Below are 23,475 nucleotides of genomic sequence, written 5' to 3' on the forward strand. Positions count from 1 at the left end.
CTGTTTCTGCTATAACTGACTACCTATGTGTCATCTATTATTATATGAACAACAACAAAAAAATCTCTGCATGAGATGTCTTCTATATTGGGTCAAAAAGCTAGTAGAAAAGTAACTAAACTGATATATATTCTTTCTCATCCTAGTGTATAAATAATACCATTTATTCATATATGTTTTTCCTCCTAACAGTATAACTAAAGTTATTTGTAATTACCTTTGTTAACTTAAACCTTGAACAAGTCAGAGAGAACTTTCAACCATAAAAATAACTAAACAGAATGTTTACGGAAATCTATGTGAGGGGCTTGGGGAATAACTCAAGTGGGAGAACTCTTGCCTAGAAAGTGTATTTTATATTTAGATTATATAAATGTATATACACACATATACACGTATATATGTATATGTACATTTAGGTTTAATATAGGCATTGAAAAATGTCAATATTGTTATATAAATTTTCCAAAGAATATAAAGATTGAATTTTGAAGATTAGTAGTAGAATGTAACTATGAAAGAGAGCATTTACCTTGTTGAAACAGATCAAGATGTCATTGATTAGATTCAGAATAGAAAAACTACATATTTTAAATTTCTTTATTAGAAGAATGATTTTAAGTATATTGTCAATTCCTGGAGATGCTCTACTATAAAATAAGTTTTCAAAAGTGTATCTGACTTTAATTCAGTTTTTCTAAATATAGTTGGAAACAACCATAAGGCATGAATAAGAATTCTCATTAAAATTTGAATATATGTGTATTTGTATACATATATATATGTATCTAAAACAAATCACTCAAATGTTGAATTTTGATATTTGAGTGAGACCAGGGATCACATAAAGTGTTTCTAAGGAACACTGTTTAAATCACATCTGAAAGTGCTTTGTAAGTGTGATGCACACACTCCATGTTCATTTACCACTGACAGTGCCGGCAGAAAAAGTGTGGAATTGTTGATGTATATGTGTGTCTAAAGCAGGTTCCTTAAACTCGGCTGCAAATAGAGGGAAATTGTGAATCCTTAAAACTATACTCAGAATGTTGTATGTATGTGCATGGATGTATATTTATAGGACAGGGATGCAGAGCATTTTCTCAGATTATCCAAGAAGTCTAAAACAATAAGGATAAAAAATAATAAATTCTTAAAAATTAAGGAAGATGAGCATGCATTTCATTCTAGATTTTCTAGCATTATAATAATTTATATCTATGTGATTTTATAGTTCTACGAGAACTTTTTGCTTTGCTTTATTTTGTTTGATACCTGAAGTGGTTGCTTTCATTTTACAGATGAAGAGATTGAGTGACTTGAATGACTTGACACCTTTGCCTGATATGGTTCATGACAAAACCAGAACATGGTGTATGCTCCTAATTTCTAGGGTTTGGCATTTTGTTTCTGGTCACTTGTCATTCTGTTGATAAAAGCACATGTAGAGTGTTTGCAAAGAGGCTGTAACATTGTTTTACTCTTTGGCTCTTTTTAAAAATAACTATTTCCTATTTTTTAAAATTTATTTTTATTGTAAATATAGAGGGGTTGCAGTTATATGTCAGGTAATGAATACATTTCTTTTTGAACAGTGTCACCTCTTCTTTCATTTTCTCCCAGTTTTTTCTCTCTCGACCCCGCTTCCCCACAAATGTATAGTTCATTTTCAACGTAGTGTCTAGTGAATATCACTGCTGCATTTGTTCACTCTTTGTTCCACCATTTCTCCCCTTACCCTCCCCGAAACAGATAAGCTTACATATAAAACAAAAGGTACAGAAAATTTTAAAAAAGCAACAAAGGAGAGAGAACAAAAACAAAAACATAAAGCAAAGTAATAAAAAACTTCTTGTTTCAATTTCTTGGAGTTCATTTCAATAAACATTTTATATGATCATCTGCACATATTGGGCCTTTGTGATCCTTTCTTAAGAATATCCTCCTTTGGTCTCACTATATGAATGTTTATAGAGTCTCATTTCATTTATTAAGTCCAGACTTTTACCAACTATTCATCAGACAAGGCCTCATATCTAAAATACACTTGGAGCTCAAAAAAACTAATCCCTTCCCCAAATACTCCCCCAAAGAAACAACAACCCAATTAATAAGTGGTGAGTTAATGAATTGAAGAGAGACTTCGCAGAAGAAGTAAGAATGGTCAGTAGACACATGAAAAAATATTCAATATCTATGGCCATAAAAGAAATGAGAATCAAAACAACATTGAGTTTTCACCTCATCCCAGTTAGAATAGCCGTTATCAAGAAAACTAACAGTAACAGATACTGATGGGGATTTGCCAAAAGGAAACTCTACTAGGCTGTTGATGGGAATGTAAATTTGTTCAACCACTATGGAAAGTAGTATGGAGGTTCCTCAAAAGACTAAACATAGAACTACCCCATGACCCAGCAAGTCCAGTCCTGGGCAGTTATCCAATAGACCACAGACAAGGCAATACTAAAGCTACCAGCACAACCATGTTCATTGTAGTATTGTTTCCCATAACCAAGATATGGAATCAATTCAGATGCCCCTCAATGGACAAAGGATCAAGAAATATATGTGTGTGTGTGTGTGTGTGTGTGTGTGTGTAATGGAATTTTATGTTTTCTTCAGATAGAATGATATTGCACCATTCATAAGGAAATGGAAAACTTGGAAAAAAATTGTATTGAGTGAAATAAGCCAGACACAAAGAAGCATAGTTTGAATGGTTTCCCTCATTTCTAGTAATTAGAATGTGCCTGTAAATCTACAGGTAAAAGACAAAAAAATTACTCTTGATTGACTTTTAAAGTCAATTTTAGTCTCTGCCAGATACTAAATGAACTAGTGTTCTTTAGCTCACACAGGTCTTGTCACAGGGAATTTTTGTGTGAGCTACAGAGGAAGATCTTTTCAAATAATCTATTATTATTCCATAATAATAGGTTTAACCTGGCACAGAATTCAAAAGCACTGATTGTGTGTGTGTGTGTGTGTGTGTGTGTGTGTGTGTCTGTCTGTCTGTCTGTCTTGTCTGTCTCTGTCTGTCTGTGTGTCTGTGTTGGTTTGGGAGCTTCAGCTCAGGGCCTGGGCACTGTCCCTGAGCCTTTTTGCTCAAGGCTAGAGTTCTACATAGTGAACTACAGCTCCACTTTCAGCTTTTTGGTGGTTAATTAGAGATAAGAATCTCATGGACTTTGCTACCTGAGTTGGCTTTGAACCACAGTCCTCAGATCTCAACCTCCTGAGTAGCTAGGATTACAGGCATGAGCCACCAGCACCCAGCTCAAAACATTTATTTAATACACCAGAAGCCAGTTATGTGCCAGGTTTTGCACTATCCTGTTACCTTGAAAAATCCTTTTATTAGGACTGGTAGAAAAGGGAAGTTAAAAGTATTTTGAAATGATCGATCTTTTACATTTATGGGTTAGTTATGCACTAACCCATTTCGTGATCTCTTTAGAACTTTGTAATTTTTTTTTTTTGGGGGGGGGGGGGGTCGGTCCAGTCGTGGGGCCTGAACTCTGGGCCTGGGTGCTGTCCCTCAGCTCTTCAGCTCAAGGCTAGCGCTCTACCACTTGAGCCACAGCGCCACTTCTGGCTTTTTTTTTCTTTTTGTTTAGGTGGTGCTGAGGAGTCAAACCCAGGGTCTCAGGCATGCAAGGCAAGTGCTCTACCACTGAGCCACCTTCTCAGCTCTAACTTTGTAATCTTTAAATTAGAAGTAAGAAGACTGTGAACTAATGCCAGTGTTTTGTGGAACCATTTCTACCATAAACCTTTCTATAGGAAGTGTGTCACTTAAGTTGAGTCACTTATTTGCTTATAAGCTACTATGAAAACATCTATAATCTCTTGTCTCATTCCAGTCTCATTTATGTCCCAGGTACTTGCTGAAATTCAGTAATGAACAAAGCATGGGGGAATCCAGAATCTTGAAGGTGTATAGGAAGACAGAAGGATAATAAATAGTTACACAATGTAATAAGTGAAATGTACCTGTTTAAAACTAGTTTGTTTTTTTCTTTTAAGGACAGATTATGTTGCTCCGTAATTCTTGCTAAGTGATAACTTTTGTAAACACGAAAACTTTTGTGAATCATTGCTTTTAGGTATATCCTTGAAAATGACAGTCATTTTCCATTATTTCCTACATTTCAGTTATGAGATTAAATTTAATCTTCTGAAGCCATGGATTTAACCAGTTTAGATAATTTTATATTGTCTCACTTTGTTTATACTCAGCTTCACATGTAAAAAAGATTTGAGGTAACATAATAGTTAACATGTAAGCAACACTAGGGAAGAATGTACGTTTGTTTTTGTTTTGTTGTTTGTTTTTGTCCATTGTGGGGCTTGAACTCTGGGCCTGGGCGCTGTCCCTCAGCTCTTCAGCTCAAGGCTAGCGCTCTACCACTTAAGCTACAGTGCCACTTCCGGTTTTCTGGTGGTTTATTGGAAATAAGAGTTTCACGGACTTTCCTGCCCAAGCTGGCTTTGAACCGCAGTCCTCAGATCTCAGCCTCCTGAGTAGCTAGGATTACAGACGTGAGCCACCAGCGCCCGGCGTAGGTTTGTTTTTGTTTTGTAGCATTGAGGTTTGAACTCAGGTCCTCTTAGCTTGCTAACCATGTTCCCTATGTGGAGTCATCCCCCAGCCCTTTTGATAGTCATTTTCCAGATAAGGTCTTCATGCTTTTCCTAGAGCCAAACTCCAGTAGCTTGGATTATAGTATTAGAGGTAATGTGCATGAAATAAGATCTAGTTTTGGTGAACAGCATTAATGTCAGCAAAGGTAATTTTTTGCAACAGCAATGTAGACAACTCCCTGTGGCTTTGGAAGTGTCGACCTATATATATTCAGTATGGGTAAATTTGCATAGTGTTTGAATATGGAACTCTATATTCATGGTTTTATTTCCACAGTCTCCTTAGAACCATATACTTGTGCATACCAAGGGTCCACTTTACCCCCTTGCAAATAGATGTTGATTTATAGGTTATCTACTGTATGTATTTACAATTGATAAGACTGAAGTGAAGTACTTTCATGCTACCATGCTCCTAATGACTTTATTCCCTGAAGTAGGGAAATTCAGGTATTACTTCCAGATTCTATATATGTATGTAATCTCAAGGAAAGTGTCTTGTTTTCTTACACTTTGGCAGGGAAGGGGGGGATGATTTCTAAACTCTGGGGAGATTGCATTCACTTAGAAGATGCTCTTGTAAGGTAAACTTTTTTAGAAGGTATTTCAAGATTTAATCTCCAGTTATTAAGACCTGTGTTGAAAGTGAAAAGCCACTAAATAATATACCACTTTTGTAGATCTTGTATCTGAGAAAGAAGAATTTTAGCTCTCCCTAGTAGAACACCTGTTACTAGTACTAATTCTTTTTTTTTTTTTTTTGTCGATCGTGGGGCTTGAACTCTGGGCCTGGGCGCTGTCCCTCAGCTCTTCAGCTCAAGGCGAGCGCTCTACCACTTGAGCTACAGCGCCACTTCTGGTTTTCTGGTGGTTTATTGGAGATAGGAGTCTCAAGGTCTCTCCTGCCCGGGCTGTCTTTGAACCGCGATCCTCAGATCTCAGCCTCCTGAGTACTAGGATTACAGGCGTGAGCCACCAGTGCCCTGCTACTAGTACTAATTCTTAATTCATTCTTCCAAATGTGAAGACTGTGAAAGGAAAATAGACATTCTTCCTTTTATATCCTTCTTCCTCCCTACCCAGTGTTGGGGATTCAGACTAGGGCTTTAATATGCTAAGCAGAGGCTCTAATACAGTTTTGTCTCCTGCCTAGATACTTTATTCTTCAGTCAAGTTGAGGCTTGTAAGGAACTAACTTGTCCACCAAATTTATTCAAAACTCACAATATCTATGACTTTTGAAAACTAAGGTCTATTAAGAAAGAAATCTGTTCCAACAGATGACCCTGCACAATACTATGTGATAAAAATTAATTGAGACTTATTAAATGATGAACTTGTTAAATCTTCTCAGGGTCTATTTATCAGGACAATATACATAGGACAACTGGTGAGAGCACATTGAATTTAATGAATTTATTTAAATGAATGCATTGCTCTGGAAACCATAAAAAGAAATATATAGTTGAAAGGTCATTGGCAATTGTTGGTACAAGAGAGACTTATTAGGAAGAACATAAATGGAGAAATAGGGTTACAATATGCCATTGGAGTTGGGCAGTGGTCCTGACATATGTGAGGTCTGACTTTGGTATGTCCAGTTTTTCCACAGTGAAAATCCACAAGTCATCTCAGGACTAGATGCTTTCCCATTGTTATTAAAGCCATACAGGGGAAAAACAAAACAAAACAAAAATGCTGAGAGGAGATAGGTTGATTTCTGAGTTTTGAGGGCTTTTTTTTTTCTTTTTAAACTCTAACCTTCAAGAATGAGGTATGGTTTCCTTTTTTTCATGGAAGATTAACCATGTTAGTGTAAGCTAAGGTGTAATTTTGGTTTCCTTCCTCCACACCCTTTAAAAGCTAGACCTTAAGTCTCTCACACAGCATCAGAGGATGATTGCTATAAGAAGGAATGTCTCTCTTGACAGTGGGGGGTGGGGAGCATATCACACAACCAGAAAATCCAATGAAAAGGTAGGTCAAATGGAGGTGACTTGACTGAGCTATTCCATGTCTGAATCACCATTGAATTTTGTCAGTTTCACATGGACCAGAAAGTTCAGAGGCTCACAACATGGCTTTATTTCTATTCCTTTTAGAATCAGTTGATAATGATTGAATTGACTTTTGTCTAACTTATTTCAAAACCTCTCTTGACAAGACGTAACAGAAATAAAATCCGAGAATGGCATATGGGAAGTACATGTTACTTCATAGGTAAGTGCTACTTGAAAATAAAATTCCACTTGGGACAATTTTTTTTTGTTGGTCATGGGGCTTGAACTCAGGGCTCATGATTGATGACAGTATGGAGAAGCAAGAGTGGCTTCAAGTTTGGACTTTGGATTTCTGGTCCTTGAAGGCTTTGTTAGGATAGAACATGTTTGATACATAATGGATACAATATGTTTGATACAGAATTGCTACTTGCCAATGAATCTATATGAAGTAAATATTTTATGAAGCTATAATAAAGAAATCATACATAAAAATAAATACTTTTGTCATTTATATTTAGTGCTTTTAAAGCTGTAAATCAGAGTTCTGTCTTTGTAAGCATATGTGACAACTTTGTTTCTAACTTGTGTAAAAAAAACCCCTCAGGGTGTGTTGAATAAAGACTTTTGTAGCATATAAAACCTTGTTAAAATGTTCTGAGGAATATTTCACTTTGAAGTCTGAAGATTGTGCTTTTGATCTTCTTTAACTATAAGGAGTATCTGGCTTCATGCATCTCAGTTTGCACCATTCTCTGTTACATGTGTGTCTGTGTGTGTAAAAGAGAAAGAAAGAGAAAATGGGAAGAGAAAAAGTGACAGACAAGCACCAACCTGTAACAAATGCTGCTCATTGTCTCCAGGCAACAGTGTAGTCTCCACTCCATAACTTATGTGTGTAAGAGCAAAAGCTAGATTGCTGACGTCTCAAAATATTTTTCTAGGTTCTTAACTTTTTTCATATGTAATTCTGTAACTATCAGTGTAAGATGTATGATTTATTAGCATTTGGATTTGCTTGACTAAGTTCAGTCTTTTTTTAATATTTCTTAACTTTCCATTTAAATATATTAATCATGAACTTTCTGGATACTGTAAAGTAAATGGTTTCCTACCCATTTGTCTACCCATTTGTGTTTTTATGTAGAACTAATAGAAGAAAAATTCTGTAAGGAAAAAGCACTTCTGGGGCTCCAAAATGACAGATCATCATACCCAGGTCATTTTCTGTAGGTTTTTTTTTTTTAATCCATAAAATTTAAGGACTGTGAAACTGGTGAAGTTTTCTTTTTTTTTTTTATTTTGAAAAAATAAAATTACAATTACATGGGCAAGAGAATGAGTACATTTCTTATCAAGCATTGTAGCCTCCTCCTTTGTTTTCCCTTCCCGTCCCTTCCCATTGAAACTGGTGAAGTTTTCATTTGACTATATGCACTTCATTACAATGTTTAGTTAGTAGAAGGTAGAATCTCAGAAATTAATGTCACTAAATTTTCTTCTACAAGAATTTAGTAACAATACTAAAAGCTCTTTTTCATTTCAAAAGGTCTTTTTCATTTCAAAGCCATAAAAACAATGGTACATATAGTAGGTAAAATAACATTTTGTAACAATAACATTATAAAATGTTATAATAACAGCATTTGCTCTAGGATATTGTAGTTAAACTCTTCATAAAATCCTCAGTGGACTCACCTTATGATAGGAAATATAGCAGGCATTTTGAAGGCAGTTTTATAACATGTTTATGAAACTTTTATACTAATTTACATACTGAATTATACATCTTTTAAAAGTGTTTCCAATATCAATACTTATGCTATATTTTACTATCTAAAATTTTCAAATACACACATAGAATGTGTTTATAATACTCTGGATACATTTTAAATAGTAATAGTGACAAGACACTATTGTATTGATTACTGAGCTTAAGAAAGCTTCTCTAGAACCTTTGAAGCTCCTCACTCCTTTTTGAATACCCATAATCCAGGCCCTGACCCAGCACCACAATTAGAATTTCGAGTTGATCATTCTTCGCTTTTCTTTATGGTCTTATCATATATATGCATTCCTACATGAATATTCTTTTTATTTTGAATTTTCTATATATAGAAATACAACCACTTACGTATTATATAATCACTGTTACATGCATTTTTGTTCAACATTGTTTTTAGGATTCATTCTTGTTAATGTAGGATTCATTCTTGTTAATGTAACAAATTCTTTTCATATATAATATCTTATTTATCCTTTCATTAATGGATTTTTATGTTTCTAACCTATATGTACTATTGTTGCTGCTAAGAGATATTTAATAAAGTGGAAAATTGCATGCAGTGTTCTAAGAAAGCTAATAACTTCCCAAATGCTTTAGTATTACACTGTCTTTGGGGAAAAATATTTGGGGAAAAATAATGTTAAGATTCCATATACTGCTCTCAAATAATGAGAATTTCATAGAAAAATCACTATTTTGAAAACTGTGATTCCTGTGTCAGAGTATTGAGTGCAGGTCCCATGAATGAAAGAATCAAAGATTTCATTGTGGAAATTAGAAGCAGATGCTTCTAAGTCAGAGGATTTTCCCTGAGAACAGCACTTTGTGTTGGCAGTGTCATGCTAGAAATTCATCTTGGTTGAAAGGAATTTTTGTGCCTGGTTGCTAAACCCAATATGACTTTTGAATACAGATGGCTGTGAAAAGAAAGTTTCTCTAATTTAAAATTCATGAAATTTTTTTCCTTGCCTTTCTCCTTGTTAGTATTGCGTGTCTAGTATCTTTTCTCATTCCTCAGTTCCCAGGGATACCCATGTTTTGTTTTGATGTCCATGTACTTCAGGGAAAGTCGATCCCACCTCTAGATCTAGAATTGGGGTTATTTCTGCCCAGGGATGTGACTGAAGACATTGAATCAGAATGAGCATCAATGTTCTTGCATACTGATTGGTTTGGCCGCTCCAAGAGATAATAACTAGCCTTCAGATGGAGCTGATTTCAAGGTACCAGGAAGAAGCTAAATCCTGGATATGATATTGTAAGCTGCCATAGCAAGCCACCCATGAGCCCAGCCATCCTACTTCTAGGCTCCAAATTAATTTAGCTTCATAATTTCCACTTACATCATGTAACTTGTTTTGCTGTGTAACTGCTAATAGTTAGCACATGGTACTTACCTTTATGCTTAACAATACCTTGTAGAAGACATACTGTTACTATTTTTACAAATATGAAAGCAGAGCAAGAGAGGTAAATAGATTTGTAAGGTCCTATACTAGTTGTCCAGGGTTAGTAAATTGTGGATTAGTTAGTTAATATTTGGATAAGAGTTAGAGCCAGGCAATTTGGCTTCAGAAGCAAGTTTGAGTTAGCTATTCATAGTACTTGCAACTTAGTGTATCCCAACTAATAGGTCTTCTTATATGTCCACTTTCACATGAGTTGGCTCAAGCTAAAACACATGGAGACTTGCCAGAAATAATTTTGTTGATGGTATTGGAAGCTACTCTTTCATTGTTTGTCGACTAAGTTTGGAGAGAAGAAAAAAACAAACAAACGTACTCCTATTCCCCTAGAACAAACTTAAAGAAAATACTCACAAAAGATGCGATCGAAGCTGACTTTCATTGGTGGGGGTGAGGGGTGTGATGTAATAAAGAACCCAATTTCATTCTTGTTAGGGAATTTACTTACAGTTTGGGTAAATAAGACCACACAATTTATTCAGCTTGAGGGTCTATGACCCCAGGCATTGTAAAGATATGGACAGAACCAGTCACTGAGGAGATTTGGATTCTGTCTTATTTTTGCAGAGAACAAGATGTTTTGTTTTCCTGTAAGTGGGTAGAGGATGCTACATACAGTAGGCAAGAAAGGATATTCTAGACAGAAGGAAACTGGTTAAAAGCTTGAGCACAGGAGCAAGACTTGAGGAAACCACAAAAAGATGAGTTTCACTAATTTAAAACATGATTTTGAAAGATGGTCACACTTGGTATGTGTGGGACTGGTGGTGAAAAGATCATAGTGCCTTGACATTTAGGTGTTTTCTTGTAGAGATATTGGGCCATGAAAGAATGTGAAACCCATGATCAGATATGCAGTTTAACAGAATCACTCTGTTAGCATATGAGGGATGGACTGAAAGAATTAGACAAATCAACATCAAATACAGTGTTGGTATAATTTGTAGAGGGGAAGGGCAAAAACAAATCGTTTAACTAGGGATATAGGTGGACCCATTGCAACAATGAGATGTACAAGTCGTTATGTCGAAAAGCGAACTTTACAACTTTGGTGGGGGGGAGGATTGGGTGGGGGAAGATGGGGGAGTATGGGAAGGGATGGGAAGGGGAAACAAAGAGGAGGCAACAATGCTTGATAAGAAATGTACTTGTTATCTTGCCCATGTAATTGTAACTCCTCTGTACAGTATTCTCGCAATAAAAAAAAAGATAGGGAAAATCATCACATAAATAGTGATATGATAAAGTTTGAGAAGCTGAATTAAAATCAGCAAAAGTAAAATTATTTTGGTACCTTTAAAAAAAAGAATTAGATAAATCACAGAATAATTTAAAAATAAAAGCAAAACCATTTGAGAACACAGCCAAGTATGTAGAGAGAAGAAAGTCATTAAAAAGGTAGCCTAAGGGCTGGGAAGGTAGCTCAGCGGTAGAGTGCTTGCCTTGCATGCATGAGGCCCTGGGTTCGATTCTTCAGCACCACATAAGCAGAAAAAGTGGAAGTGGTGCTGTGGCCCAAGTGATAGAGCACTAGCCTTGAGCTGAAGAGCTGAGGGACAGAGCCTAGGCCCAGATTTCAGGCCCCTCGACCGACCAAAGAAAAAAAGGGTAGACTAGACAGAAGAGAGATGAGATTTTTTTTCTTACACTTAAATATTTTTCAGCTACTAAAGATCCTTTTCCCCCAGCTTCTTCAGTCTTTGTGTTCAGAAAGATTGCCTGTCAAAACAAGATTAGGCATTTGCTTACTTGCTTGCTTGATTGCTTTCTCCCCCACCCCGACCCCCTTTTTTTAAGCTCTGGCATGCCAAATTAAATGCGCTATCAAAATAAGCACTAAAAATGTATGAATGTTATTTAAATGAGTGATGTCCTGGGTAAATATACTATTTCTGTTTGGCTTTTTGAAATGTTGAAAGATTCCTATGGCTTCTTTATGGACTTCAGGATGGAAACCTTGTACTAGTTGATTAACAGAATTACCCTTATTACTCTTCAGTTTAAAGAGTCAGCCAGAATCATGACTTGGAGAAACCTATTCTGTTTTGGGGGGGCAAGTATTGGGATTTGAACTTAGGCTTAGCACTTGCTCGATAGGTACTCTACCATTTGAAACATGCCTCCAGCTGCAGGATCATTTTCCCCTCCCTTCCCTCCCTCCCTCCCTCCCTCCCTCCCTCCCTCCCTCCCTCCCTCCCTCCCTCCCTCCCTCCCTCCCTCCTTTCCTTCCTTCCTTCCTTCCTTCCTTCCTTCCTTCCTTCCTTCCTTCCTTCCTTCCTTCCTTCCTTCCTTCCTTCCTTCTTGCCTGCCTGCCTGCTTTCCTTCCTTCCTTCCTTCCTTCCTTCTTGCCTGCCTGCCTGCTTTCCTTCCTTCCTTCTATCTTCAAAGGGAGTTTCAATCTAACATGTCCATTTATGTTTACAGTGCATCATCATCAATCATCCCTTCCATCATTCCCCACTCATCACCCATCCCTTCCCCCACCAGTTTTATTTTCACATACATACATTGAGTACTACGACTATTCATCCATCTTTCCTCTTCCTATTCCCACCCCTTCTCACTCCCCTCACTCTCCCTCCCCCTCCCAGTCAATACATATTTTTAATATTTAGTATAAAAAAGTGATTTTGTTTCTCAAGTACTGGTATCATTGCCTTTTGCTCTGCCTCTGTCATCAAGTAAATAAGTGGTTATGTTTCTAGCAAGAAATAATGAATAGAAGAATAAACTTAAGAGCAGAAATCAGAAGAGCACAGGGTGTAAAACCATTGCCAAAGCTAGCAAAGGTGATTAAGTTAACCTAAGACTTTGAAGTATATAACATTGTGTTATGGCACAGTACTGTGTGATATCCTGACGAATCTCCTCAACAGCCTTTCTAGGTACTGAAGAAAGTGTCTTAAACTGAAGGAGAACACTCTAATGTGGACATCTTAGATTGAAACTCACTTTGAATATGGATGGAAAGGAAGGAAGGAAGGAAGGAAGGAAGGAAGGAAGGAAGGAAGGAAGGAAGGAAGGAAGGAAGGAAGGAAGGAAGGAAGGAAGGAAGGAAGGAAGGGAGGGAAAAAAAAGAAGAAAGGAAGGAAAAAAGGAAAAAATGTTCCTGCAGCTGGAGACACGGTTCAAAATGGTTGAGCCTATCCAGTCTTTAGGTTTGAACAGAGGAGCAAGACCAGTGACCTTTTGATGGATACAAACCTTTTTTCTGCTTCTCTACCACAGCCTTAATCTGTATGACTTCTCATTCTTACTGCAATTCTTTCTTCTCCCTGCAATGTAAAGATTTTTTTTCCTACATCATTTAGCCTTATGAAATGTAATTAAATAATTTCTTCTTGTTTTTATTGTGTTAACTTCTAATTCATGCAATAGATTATCAACACTCCAAGGGCCAAAATTCAGAAATGGTGTTAGGATCTAATCTGAAAATCCATGATCTTAATTGCTTTGACATTTAGAACTTCTTGAACACCAACTTGATACTTGAAGATGTTTTTGTTTAGGAGTTTGTATTTTGGTTTTTCAGATTATAAGTTCAACTGGCCACATCTATGTAGATATTTTTAAAACCAAAAAACCTTGAAACTAAAAATACTTCTGGTTCAAAGCATTTTAAAAGATCCTCAGTGTGGATACTCAAATACTATTTAACTTGTGCTTATTCATTGACTGAGAGAGTATTAAAGATCCTCTTTATTTTTGTCTTTAAATCATTGATTTAGGTGATTTCTTTATTCCTGAAAGTTCTGTAATAAGGTAATTTTTAGTTATCATAGATATTTGTGATTTGAAGGCAAAGTGTTGAGTAAATATTATTTTTACATTATATTTAATGCATGATACTTGGATAATATGATCCTATTGTTAAGCTTATTTAGATTTTTAGGTTTTTTTCTAGTTTTCGCTTTAACATTTCAGTGAACACTTTTATTTAGAAATATAAGGGTCTTTAGCTGGATTATTTCCCCTTATATGCTCCCTAGAGTTGGGATTATTGAGCCAAAAGGTATGAAAATCTTTATGAATGGACTATGACAAAGCCATATTGGTTTGAGTTAGAATACTAACCACAAACTGTGAGTGTGTGAATTTCACTTATCTTTTCTTCTTTTTGTCTATTTTTTTCCCTTTTCTATTGCTAGTTTTATTCATTAGAGTATTACTTGGCAGCAGTTCAGATCAGCTGTAGTTGGAAAGCCCTCTTTTTATCTTTAACCCCAAGGTGTAGCAATCCTTACTGGCTAAGTACAAAAGTGAAATAATCAAAAGACATGGCAATGCATATCTATAATCTTAGCACATGGAAGGCTGAAGCAGGAGGATCATAAGTTTGAGATCAGGCCAGGCTGTATATCAAAGACCCTCTTCCCCCAAAAAGGTGAAATAATCTGTTAATTAATGGAAAAAATTGTTTTAGATCTCCAGATAAGATTAATGACACCATGATGACTACTGCATATCATCAAAAAAGCAGTGCGCCCACTTGGTTTTATCAAGTGAAGCCAGTTATACTGTTGGTGGTAAATAGTGCATGCTACGTGTCAATCAGTGTTTGCTCATTGCTTCATAATGAGTAACATACTTTATTATCTTCACAACAATCTCAAGTCAAAGGTGAGAGAAATGGACACAATAAGTAGAGGCTTCTCAAGGAGAGGGGGGTATATCCAGGTGTGGTAGGTGTCTGAGCTGACTTTCAAATCTAAGCAGCCCAACTCCACAGTCTTAAGTTGTTAAGTAGCATATTACACTTTTTACTTCTGTATTTCCTTTTCCAAACTTAACCTTTGAATATATAACTAGCCAACATTGCATGCAATATGCAAAGACCCTTAGCAATACTGTTACAGTTGGATTACAGTCTCTATTAGGTTGCATTTAATACTTAGCTTAATGGTATTCCCCTCACCAAATTTATAAAAGAAGCTTAAAGTTAATGTTATTCTTACCAAATTGCTGTGGTTATGCTGTTAGCTATTCAGTTTCCAAAGTATGAATTACTTATTCTGTGTAGTTACTATATGTGCAGAAAAACCATTTTATTACAAATGAACAATACAACAAAGGCACATTCAGCATGACTATGGAAAAACACCTTGTGATCTTTAATTATACAGGATTATTCACCTACACATTAATATTCAAAATGATGAAACATTCCTTTGGTGTTGAAATGAATTATGAATTAATTGTCCAGTATGCTTTGTTTACCTTAAACGAATTTATGCATTATTCTCATAAATTACTTGTACCTAGTGCTCTTAAAAACATGGTTAGGGGCTGGGAAGGTGGCTCAGTAGTAGAGCACTTGCCTTGCATGCATGAGGCCCTGGGTTCGATTCCTCAGCACCACATAAGCAAAAAGAAAAAAGCCGGAAATGGCACTATGGCTCAAGTGGTAGAGCTCTAGCCTTGAGCTGAAGAGCTGGGGGACAGTGCCCAGGCCCAGAGTTCAGGCCCCACAACCGGATCCCCCCCAAAAAAAAATAAAACCCCAAAAAACCATGGTTAGTGTCTGACTAGTAACCAACCTCCTCCTCAAGTTGTTACTCAGACATTTTTTTTTCCCCCTACCTCTTGGGTCTTCTTTATGTGTAGAGAAATTTGAAAACAAAGCAAATTTTTTCAAATAAAGTAAACATCAACATTGGTGTATAGTTAATGATCATTTCATTTGGTGAATGAATGAATATATCAAGTAATCATCAAATTTTTGTTATATGGACTATATTATAGAGGATATATTCAATAGAAATGCTAGAATTTAAGAGAAAACTATAGTCTTATGGGAATTCTATGGATGATTTCTGCTCTCAGATGCAGCAGCTCAAATGATGTAATCAGTAGGCTTTCTGAACTTTTCTTCTTCTTTGATGTTAGCCTTCTCAGGAAAGTTCTTCTAATAGCCTAGGTGTCAAAGGTGATTCCCAGTAGCTCTAGGCTTATATGTTTGCTTATAAAGGGCAATCCAAAGAGAAAACATTTGTAAAACATTTCACAGAGGAATTCTGTACTTAGGTTATATGCTCACCTAGTAGGTCAGAGCTGTAGTTGGAGAATGAGGTGCTGTGTTTGGCCAGCACTTGGTCACCTGTAGCCTCTGTGATAGAATTGATAACTCCAACAAGTCACTCTTAATTGGTATTCTGTCCTTAAAACACTTTAAGGATCAATGATACAGAAAATAATCTTAGTCCTTCCACAATGTTTTATTTATTTACCAGGACAAACTTGGAGAGTGAGAAAAAGTCAGCAAAAAAAAAAAAAAAATACTCTTTCCAGAGCATTTGACTCCACAAGGTTATTAGATGTCAGTTATATTTTTTTTGCTATGGTAAAAGAGTCATTGCAAAAGCAGATCATGAAACAGAAACTATTCAAGCTACTTATTCCTCAAATTAAATACTGTAATTTTATGCTTTCTAAATGACTCTTATAAGCAATTGACCCTTTCTTTTAAAAAAAATACAAAAAAAATCCTTGGAATACAAAATTCAGAGCATTCTGGGCACTGGTGGCTCATGTCTATAATCTTAGGTACTCAGGAGACTGACATCTGAGAATTGTGGTTTGAAGCCAGCTCGGGCAAGAAAGTCTGTGAGACTCTTATCTCCAATTAAGCACCAAAAAAGCCAGAAGTGGAACTGTGGTTCAAGTGGCAGAGTTCTAGCCTTGAGCACAAAAGGTCAGGGACAGTGCTCAATCCCTGAGTTTCAAACCCCAGAAATGGCACACACACAAACACAAATACAGAGCATAAGAAAGTGAAAATTGAAAACCATGTGTCCATTGTTTCCAAGTCACTTTTTATCCTTTCAGGTACTAGTATCAAAATAAAAGATCCTCTAGGAACAAGTATCTAGTAATAATGGAAAGGTACTTCTGTGGGCAGCTTGGGAATACACTGCACTTAGACAGTTAAGTTTTAAGAAAGCTAAATATCAGAGGAGAGGGCCAAGGACCAGTGAATGTGATTGAAGTACTTAAATGCATATATGAAAATAGAATAATGAAACCCATTAAAATTAAAGAAAAGAGGATAAGAAGTAATAGAAGCGGTTAATTTGATCAAATGCACACATATACATTGCATGCATGTATGGAAATTAGAATAAAATCTCATACAATATGTGCTAATAAAAGAAGCTTTTTCAAAGCCATGGGCCATGTACATCCGAAAATGTGCAATATTAAGATAAGAGTACTCTAAGATATAAGTAAAGGAGACAAGCAAAAAAAATAGCACTCAAATTCCTGAGCTAATCATTGGTGCAGAGTGTTTGGAGGTAACAAAAAGAGTGTCTGCACAAGTAGTTTAATCTGTGAGGCAAAACTTTTGAGTATGAGCTAGTCATGGGGCCGTCCCAGATATAAGGAGAGGGGAAGTAGTTCCCACTTATCATTGCGAAGTATGGCAAAGAATTTGTGGTTTTCTTTAACATACCACCAGTCCTTAACAGTACCTAAGCATTCCAAATGTATAGTGAATGTTAACTATCATTAGTACTATTATTTTACCTTTTCTGTACAGTAAGTGAACCTTGGTAATTACTATTCTCTCTGCCTGGAAAACTCTTTCCTGAGATGGATGGACAGGGAATGAATGAATGAATGAACAGAAGGAAGGAAATAGCATACCTTAATAGATTCAATTATCTGCTCAAAGATGGACCTATGAGAAGTAGTTCTTCTCACTATCTTATATGATAAAGCATCCACATCCCACAACACAGTCTCCATCAACTCTGTCATCCAGTCTGGATTTGCTTTTCTTCGTAGCAGAAATACAGTTTTTATATCATTATCTTCTTGCATGTTTATTGTGTGTGTCTATCCCAGCAGAGTATTTTGTAGGATTATTCATTTAGCATTTACAACACTTGACACATAGTAAGTATTTAATGTATGCATTTTGTACTATTCGATAAATAAATAACAAAAAATGGAGGTCATTTTACTACAGGCACTTTGATACTCCATTTAAGGGAAAATGGCATACATTAAAGACAGTACATTGCTTAATCCAAACGATCATTACCACAGTATTACAGCACAGTGTTCATATACTTAAAGCTGTTATCCATGGTGGCTTCCCTTGAGGTGGACATGGAATTGCCCATCAGAATGTGCACTCTTAGGAGTCAGGAACAATACTGAAGTTTCTTAGCAGCGTTGAGTCCTTAACTAGGCTATTAGCCTCATGAGTGTAAGGGGAATATCCTCCAGTGCTAATTTCTACAATTCAAATTGATAGACATTTAGTTTAAGCCTTTTCCCCAGGACTGCCCAATTGAAGATTAAATTTTATACTGGTGCATATTAGAGATAGGGTGATTTTGCTATTTCCGTGGAACATTTTAATCAGCTTTAATGCTATCCTGAGTAAAGTAAAAAAAATTCTATCTCTCCTTTAAGACTTTTCTAGTTTGTCCTTCTCAGAGTAGAAAATGCAGCCATGAAGCAGTACTGCTTCTTCCAAACTCAGCTTTTATTAAATGTGCTTTAAATTATCCGGTCTTCTTTTCTATTACATATTTGAACCATAAAATAAAAGGTTGTACCCAAGTGAAATTTTCAGGTAATTTTAATGAAGCTCTGGAAACATCCCAAACCTCAGAAGATAGTTTTCCTAGATTACCTGTCAAATTCTCAAAGTAGGTCAGTAGAAATAACCAGATTTAAATGGTTTAATTAGAAATAGAAAATTATAGGAGTAACTCAGTATGAAGTATAAATTTAAATAAGAAGAAGTACACTGGGATTTATATCAGCTAAGGGTTCAGTTACAAATATTTCACATTTAATCATAACTTAGAATTTATTCTTGAAAACATTTTTTAATAAGAGTCATAAGTGTTGGAATATACCAGTACATGGGGGAAAATATTACTATAGAATATTACACTGGAGAAAGAAATCTTTTAGAACTATATTTGTCATTCCTAAGGTATTAGTCTATAGGTTAATAGATATGCCTTGGCAAAAATAAGTATTGTATGTTCAAGTAAGTTTGAAAAATATTAACTTAAAACTAAGAAAATGTCTACAAGACTTCTTACAGCCCTAAATCCTTTCTGAATTTTTAAGAGAAATCCCAAATGGGGGGTGGGCAATATTTGGCAAAGTTATTTATTCCTAGACCACCATTTTTTTAAAAGATAGACAATGTTTATTTAAAAGTGAAAGGAAAGCTGTGAAAGAAAATAGCCAGACTCTATTCAGAAAGGGGTCTCAAACAGGCACCCAATGGGGTCCTCTCAGAGCAGTTTTTATAGTATGAGGCTTCGCCCATATCTCCTCTATTGGGCTTTGCACTATCATTGCATGATGGCTCATGGTTGATTGAGCACTCGAGGCATTATGTGAAGAAGCTTTTGTACAGGAACTCAAAAGTATTATTTTAAAAAGGTGCATTATTAAAAAGATGCCCAAGGCCCTTTGGGAACAAGAAGTGCCACGATGGAACACATGTTATCTACCACTTACTATGTCTGCCATGTTTTTTCCCTGTCTACCTAATAGATGCTTCCCCTTTCTCTCTTAATTCTTCTGTTTTGGTTGGAAACCCTTAACAATCATTTGTAGCTTGATGGACTCCAATCTAGAACAAAAACTTCACAAGCGGGCTAAGAGTACGGGGGCCAACTCTTTTTAAGGAAAATGTTTTGGATATACACATTTGACTTGTCTTAGGACTCCTATTTTTGAAATGTTGAAAACATTTTCTTTCAGTTATAGTATTGATTGTATTGTTCACATAGTTGCTTATTCCCAATTCTTTATTGTCATTGTTTATTTGTGCAGGGTCCTGTCTTGAAATCAGGATCTAGGCTCTGTCCTTGAGGTTTTTTGCTAAAGGCTAGTGCTCTACCACTTGAGGCACAGTTCATTAGACAGAAGAGTTTCATGAACTTTCCTACTTAGGCTGGCTTTGAACCACAATCCTCATACCTCAGCCACCTGAAGTAGCTAGGATTACAGGCATGGGCCACCAGCACCCAATTTTTTATCCCAAATTCCCTATCTCTAATATGGTTTCCTAACATATATCCTACATATGTTCAGGTATAACATCTATCTGGTACTCAGTGTGAGTATACATAGTACTCAGGATTCAGCACTTATGACAATCACACAAGTGCTTTTGGTGCAACCAAGTTTGCTTCAACTGATACTTTAGAAATGTAACACTAAAAGCATGTATTTTCTAGATGAATGAATAGATTTGGAATACAATTACTTGTGGTCCTGGAATACACAGTTGGCCATCTACTTTAGATAGAACTTTAGCATTGCCCTTCAGTGACTGCCTGGGGTGATATGTAACCCATGGGAAACAGCTGCTGTCATCCTTTAGGAAAAGCAGAACTTTTGATTGGACTGTTGTTGCCTTCCTCTTACATAAGGAAATAACATATTTAAGATTACCATCTCTATTTAGTTTTCAGTAATTCTCTTGTTGATGGTACTTTATTTATAAATTAAAAAGAAACACTAGATTTTATTTACCTCACAGGCATGTAAAGAATTATTTTTTCCCATTCTGCTGCAAAAATGAACATAGCAGTTTAAGGAGCAAATAGGTCCATCTCTCTTGTTTGTAGGATTTGTTTTTATTTTTGTTTTAGGAGCTTTTGGTACCAGCCCTGGGGCTTGAATTCAGGGTCAAGTGCTGTCCCTGAGCTTTTGTGCTCAAGCTAGCACTCTCTATCACTTGAGCCATAGCTCCTCTTCTGGCTAAGGTTCTTAATTGTAGATAAAAGTCTCATGGACTCCTGCCTGGTCTGGCTTCAGACTGTGCTCCTCAGATCTCAGCCTTCTGAGATTTAAAGGCTGAGCCACTGGTGCCCAGCAAAAGCAGGAAAACATTTTGCCACTATTTCAAAATTGTCCTACAAGGTCACACCAGTACACTGCGACATAAAACAGAAATGTAAGGTAATGGTTAATGGAGGAGAATGATGGAAGGGGTGATACTAATCAGGAAGCATTGTACTCATAACCTGACTTACAGAATTGTAACCTCTTTGTACAACTACTTAATAAAAAATTTAAAATAATGATTGTTGAAATTTGGAAGCAAAATAAAATTGATGTTTAATAAATTGATTACATATGAGAGATATTTAAAATCCTTAGTTCTTAGATATATTAACATGGTGTAATTTATGTATACACACACAATTCCTACTTCTTTGTATCAATTAGATGAATATTTGGTGAGACAATCAGAAAAAATTTTCATATCAGAGTAAGACTCAGGAGAGTGGATCTTCATAAAAACTAAGTTGAAAGTTTTAAGGAGGGTTTAATAACCATAGCATATATCATAGAAAAATTGGTACTGCAAATCCTACAGATACTCCTGGTGCTCTTGATATTGATTACTGGCTTCCTTTGGCAGAGCCTACTGCTGAAGTAAACAAAGTGAAAGCCAGACCACAGTGGTTGAAAAAATGAATGAAAGTTTGGTAGTAATGGAAGAAAGAGAATTTTGGTTTTTTGATTTGATGTTATTATTTTCTTTTTTTTTCAAAATCCTTAGTAATTAGAAATTTCTCAAAGGCAAGATCTGATTCCATGAGCTACACAACAGTGTCTTGAATACATTGTCTTTAAGTGTTAATTCATGACTGAATGAAGTTCTAGCAACAGATGTTAGCGGGCAAATTGCAGAATGCATTTCAGTGAATTCTCATGTGCTGAATTAAGCAGTCTTGGCTGGAGACCTGCTGTCCCTGTGCCTACAAGAGCAGTTGTGCACTTCTCATCTCTCTGTCTCCACCCTTACTGCTCTGTTTTCACAAGACTCGCTTTGGGTTTTCTTACAGCTATGAAAGCTACATAGTGGAAAGCCATGATGCTTCTTCTGTCCGGGATGTGATAAGGATGAAAGTTTGACTTTGGAGTGCCAGGAACCTGAGCACTTGCTGAGGACACAGAGCCCAGCCCTGACCATTGGAGAGCCTACAACACAATGAACAAATTGAACTTTCATAACAACAGAGTCATGCAAGACCGCCGGAGTGTGTGTATTTTCCTTCCCAATGATGAATCTCTGAACATCATCATAAATGTGAGTATATCCATTTTAGAAATGTTTAAATATCATCTTCTCCCACTAATGACCACATTCAAGTTACACCTTGGTTCACCATAACTGGGCTAGCTTTGAACCGCAGTCCTTTGATCCCACCATCTAAGTAGCTATGATTACAGGTATGAGCGACTGGTGTCAGTGTATAAAAGTGAAATCATTACATAATGAAACCAGTGATAATGTGACAGGACGAGGGTGTTAAGTGGTTTACATAGGCATAAACTTAACATTGCGTCTTAATTGAAGTTGCCTTCAACATCTTCTTACCTGAGGTAAAAATTAGAGAATTTTACCATAAAACTGATGGTAGGTATGGTTTATAAGTCATTTAATTCACAAAGTTAACCTGAACATTGAGAACCAACATACTATTTTCTTTAGCTTCAAAATATTAAATTATAATTTGCATATTAAGACAGACATTATAAATGTGCAGCTCAATAGTATATACACCATTGTAACTATCACTAATCTTGAAAAACAACTTTCCAGAAAGACCTTTGAATGGTCCTTTCTAATCAATAACCTTTACCCAAAGGGCAACCAGTATACTGACCTCTTATCAACAGAGTAGTTTTACTTGCTTCTGATCTCCATGCAGCTGAAACTGTGATAATGTACTTCTTTGTGTCTGGCTTCTTTCATTCAACATTTGACATGTGTCAGGTAAAATACCTAACAGTAATTCTTTTTGTTGCTGTATAATATTCCACTTTGTGATCATGCCTGGTTTATTTACACATCTTCTGTTGATGGATATTGAGTCATTTTAAATTTGTGCTTTAATTAATAAAACTGCTATGAACATGTTGTCTACTCATGTGAACATAAGTGGATATGTGAATCATAGGGTAAACCAGTGTGTACACAGACACATTTGGTAGAGATTGCAAACCGCTTTACAATTATTGGTATCATACTTCGCATTTTCCAGCCCCTCTTCCTTTTATCACCTTTCATATTCTTTCTTTCACTTAATTGTATTCTGATGCAATTAGGGAAAAGATTGCCTTAGTGTAATGCTCTGGATTTTTCCCATATGATAATATATTTTAATACAATTGAAGTAATATTTCCTTGTGTTCATTTCATGTGCATACCCACCAATAATGGGGCTTGAAATCAAAGCTTTGAATTTTTACTTGGCTTACTTGCTCATGGCTAGAGCGTTACAACTTGAGCCACACTTCCAGCCAGCATTTTTCTCATTAAATGGAGAATGAATCCCTTGGACTTTGGCTGCCTTGGAGCTACAATCTTCTGATCTCAGCCTCCTGAGTAGCTAGAATTGCACGTGTGAGCCACCAGTGCTCAGCTGTATATAAGAATATTTCTAAATATTATGCTATAACATGTATTATATATGACTTAGCTTTATTAAAAAGTTTAGTTATGACAATGTTAGACCGAGACCCAAAATCATTTTGAGTTTATGGTAATACACATTTACACTCACAAGGATGTGTGAAC

The 23,475-nt window shown here is 36.1% G+C and overlaps 1 protein-coding gene across 2 annotated transcripts in view; it reads left to right on the forward strand.

The window, feature by feature from the left end:
- Positions 1 to 23,475, forward strand: part of Frmd6 (FERM domain containing 6) — an 80,302-nt gene that overhangs the window by 17,559 nt on the left and 39,268 nt on the right. For both annotated transcript variants that reach the window (XM_042677885.1, XM_042677886.1), the window contains exon 2: positions 21,737 to 21,981. In XM_042677885.1, the coding sequence (XP_042533819.1) occupies positions 21,883 to 21,981 (99 nt within the window). In that variant the 5' untranslated portion in view covers positions 21,737 to 21,882. The remainder of the gene's footprint in view (positions 1 to 21,736; positions 21,982 to 23,475) is intronic.

The sequence above is a fragment of the Dipodomys spectabilis genome, unplaced genomic scaffold (assembly GCF_019054845.1).
Source record: "Dipodomys spectabilis isolate Male_0828 unplaced genomic scaffold, ASM1905484v1 ptg000042l, whole genome shotgun sequence".
NCBI classification, from domain to species: Eukaryota; Metazoa; Chordata; class Mammalia; order Rodentia; family Heteromyidae; genus Dipodomys; species Dipodomys spectabilis.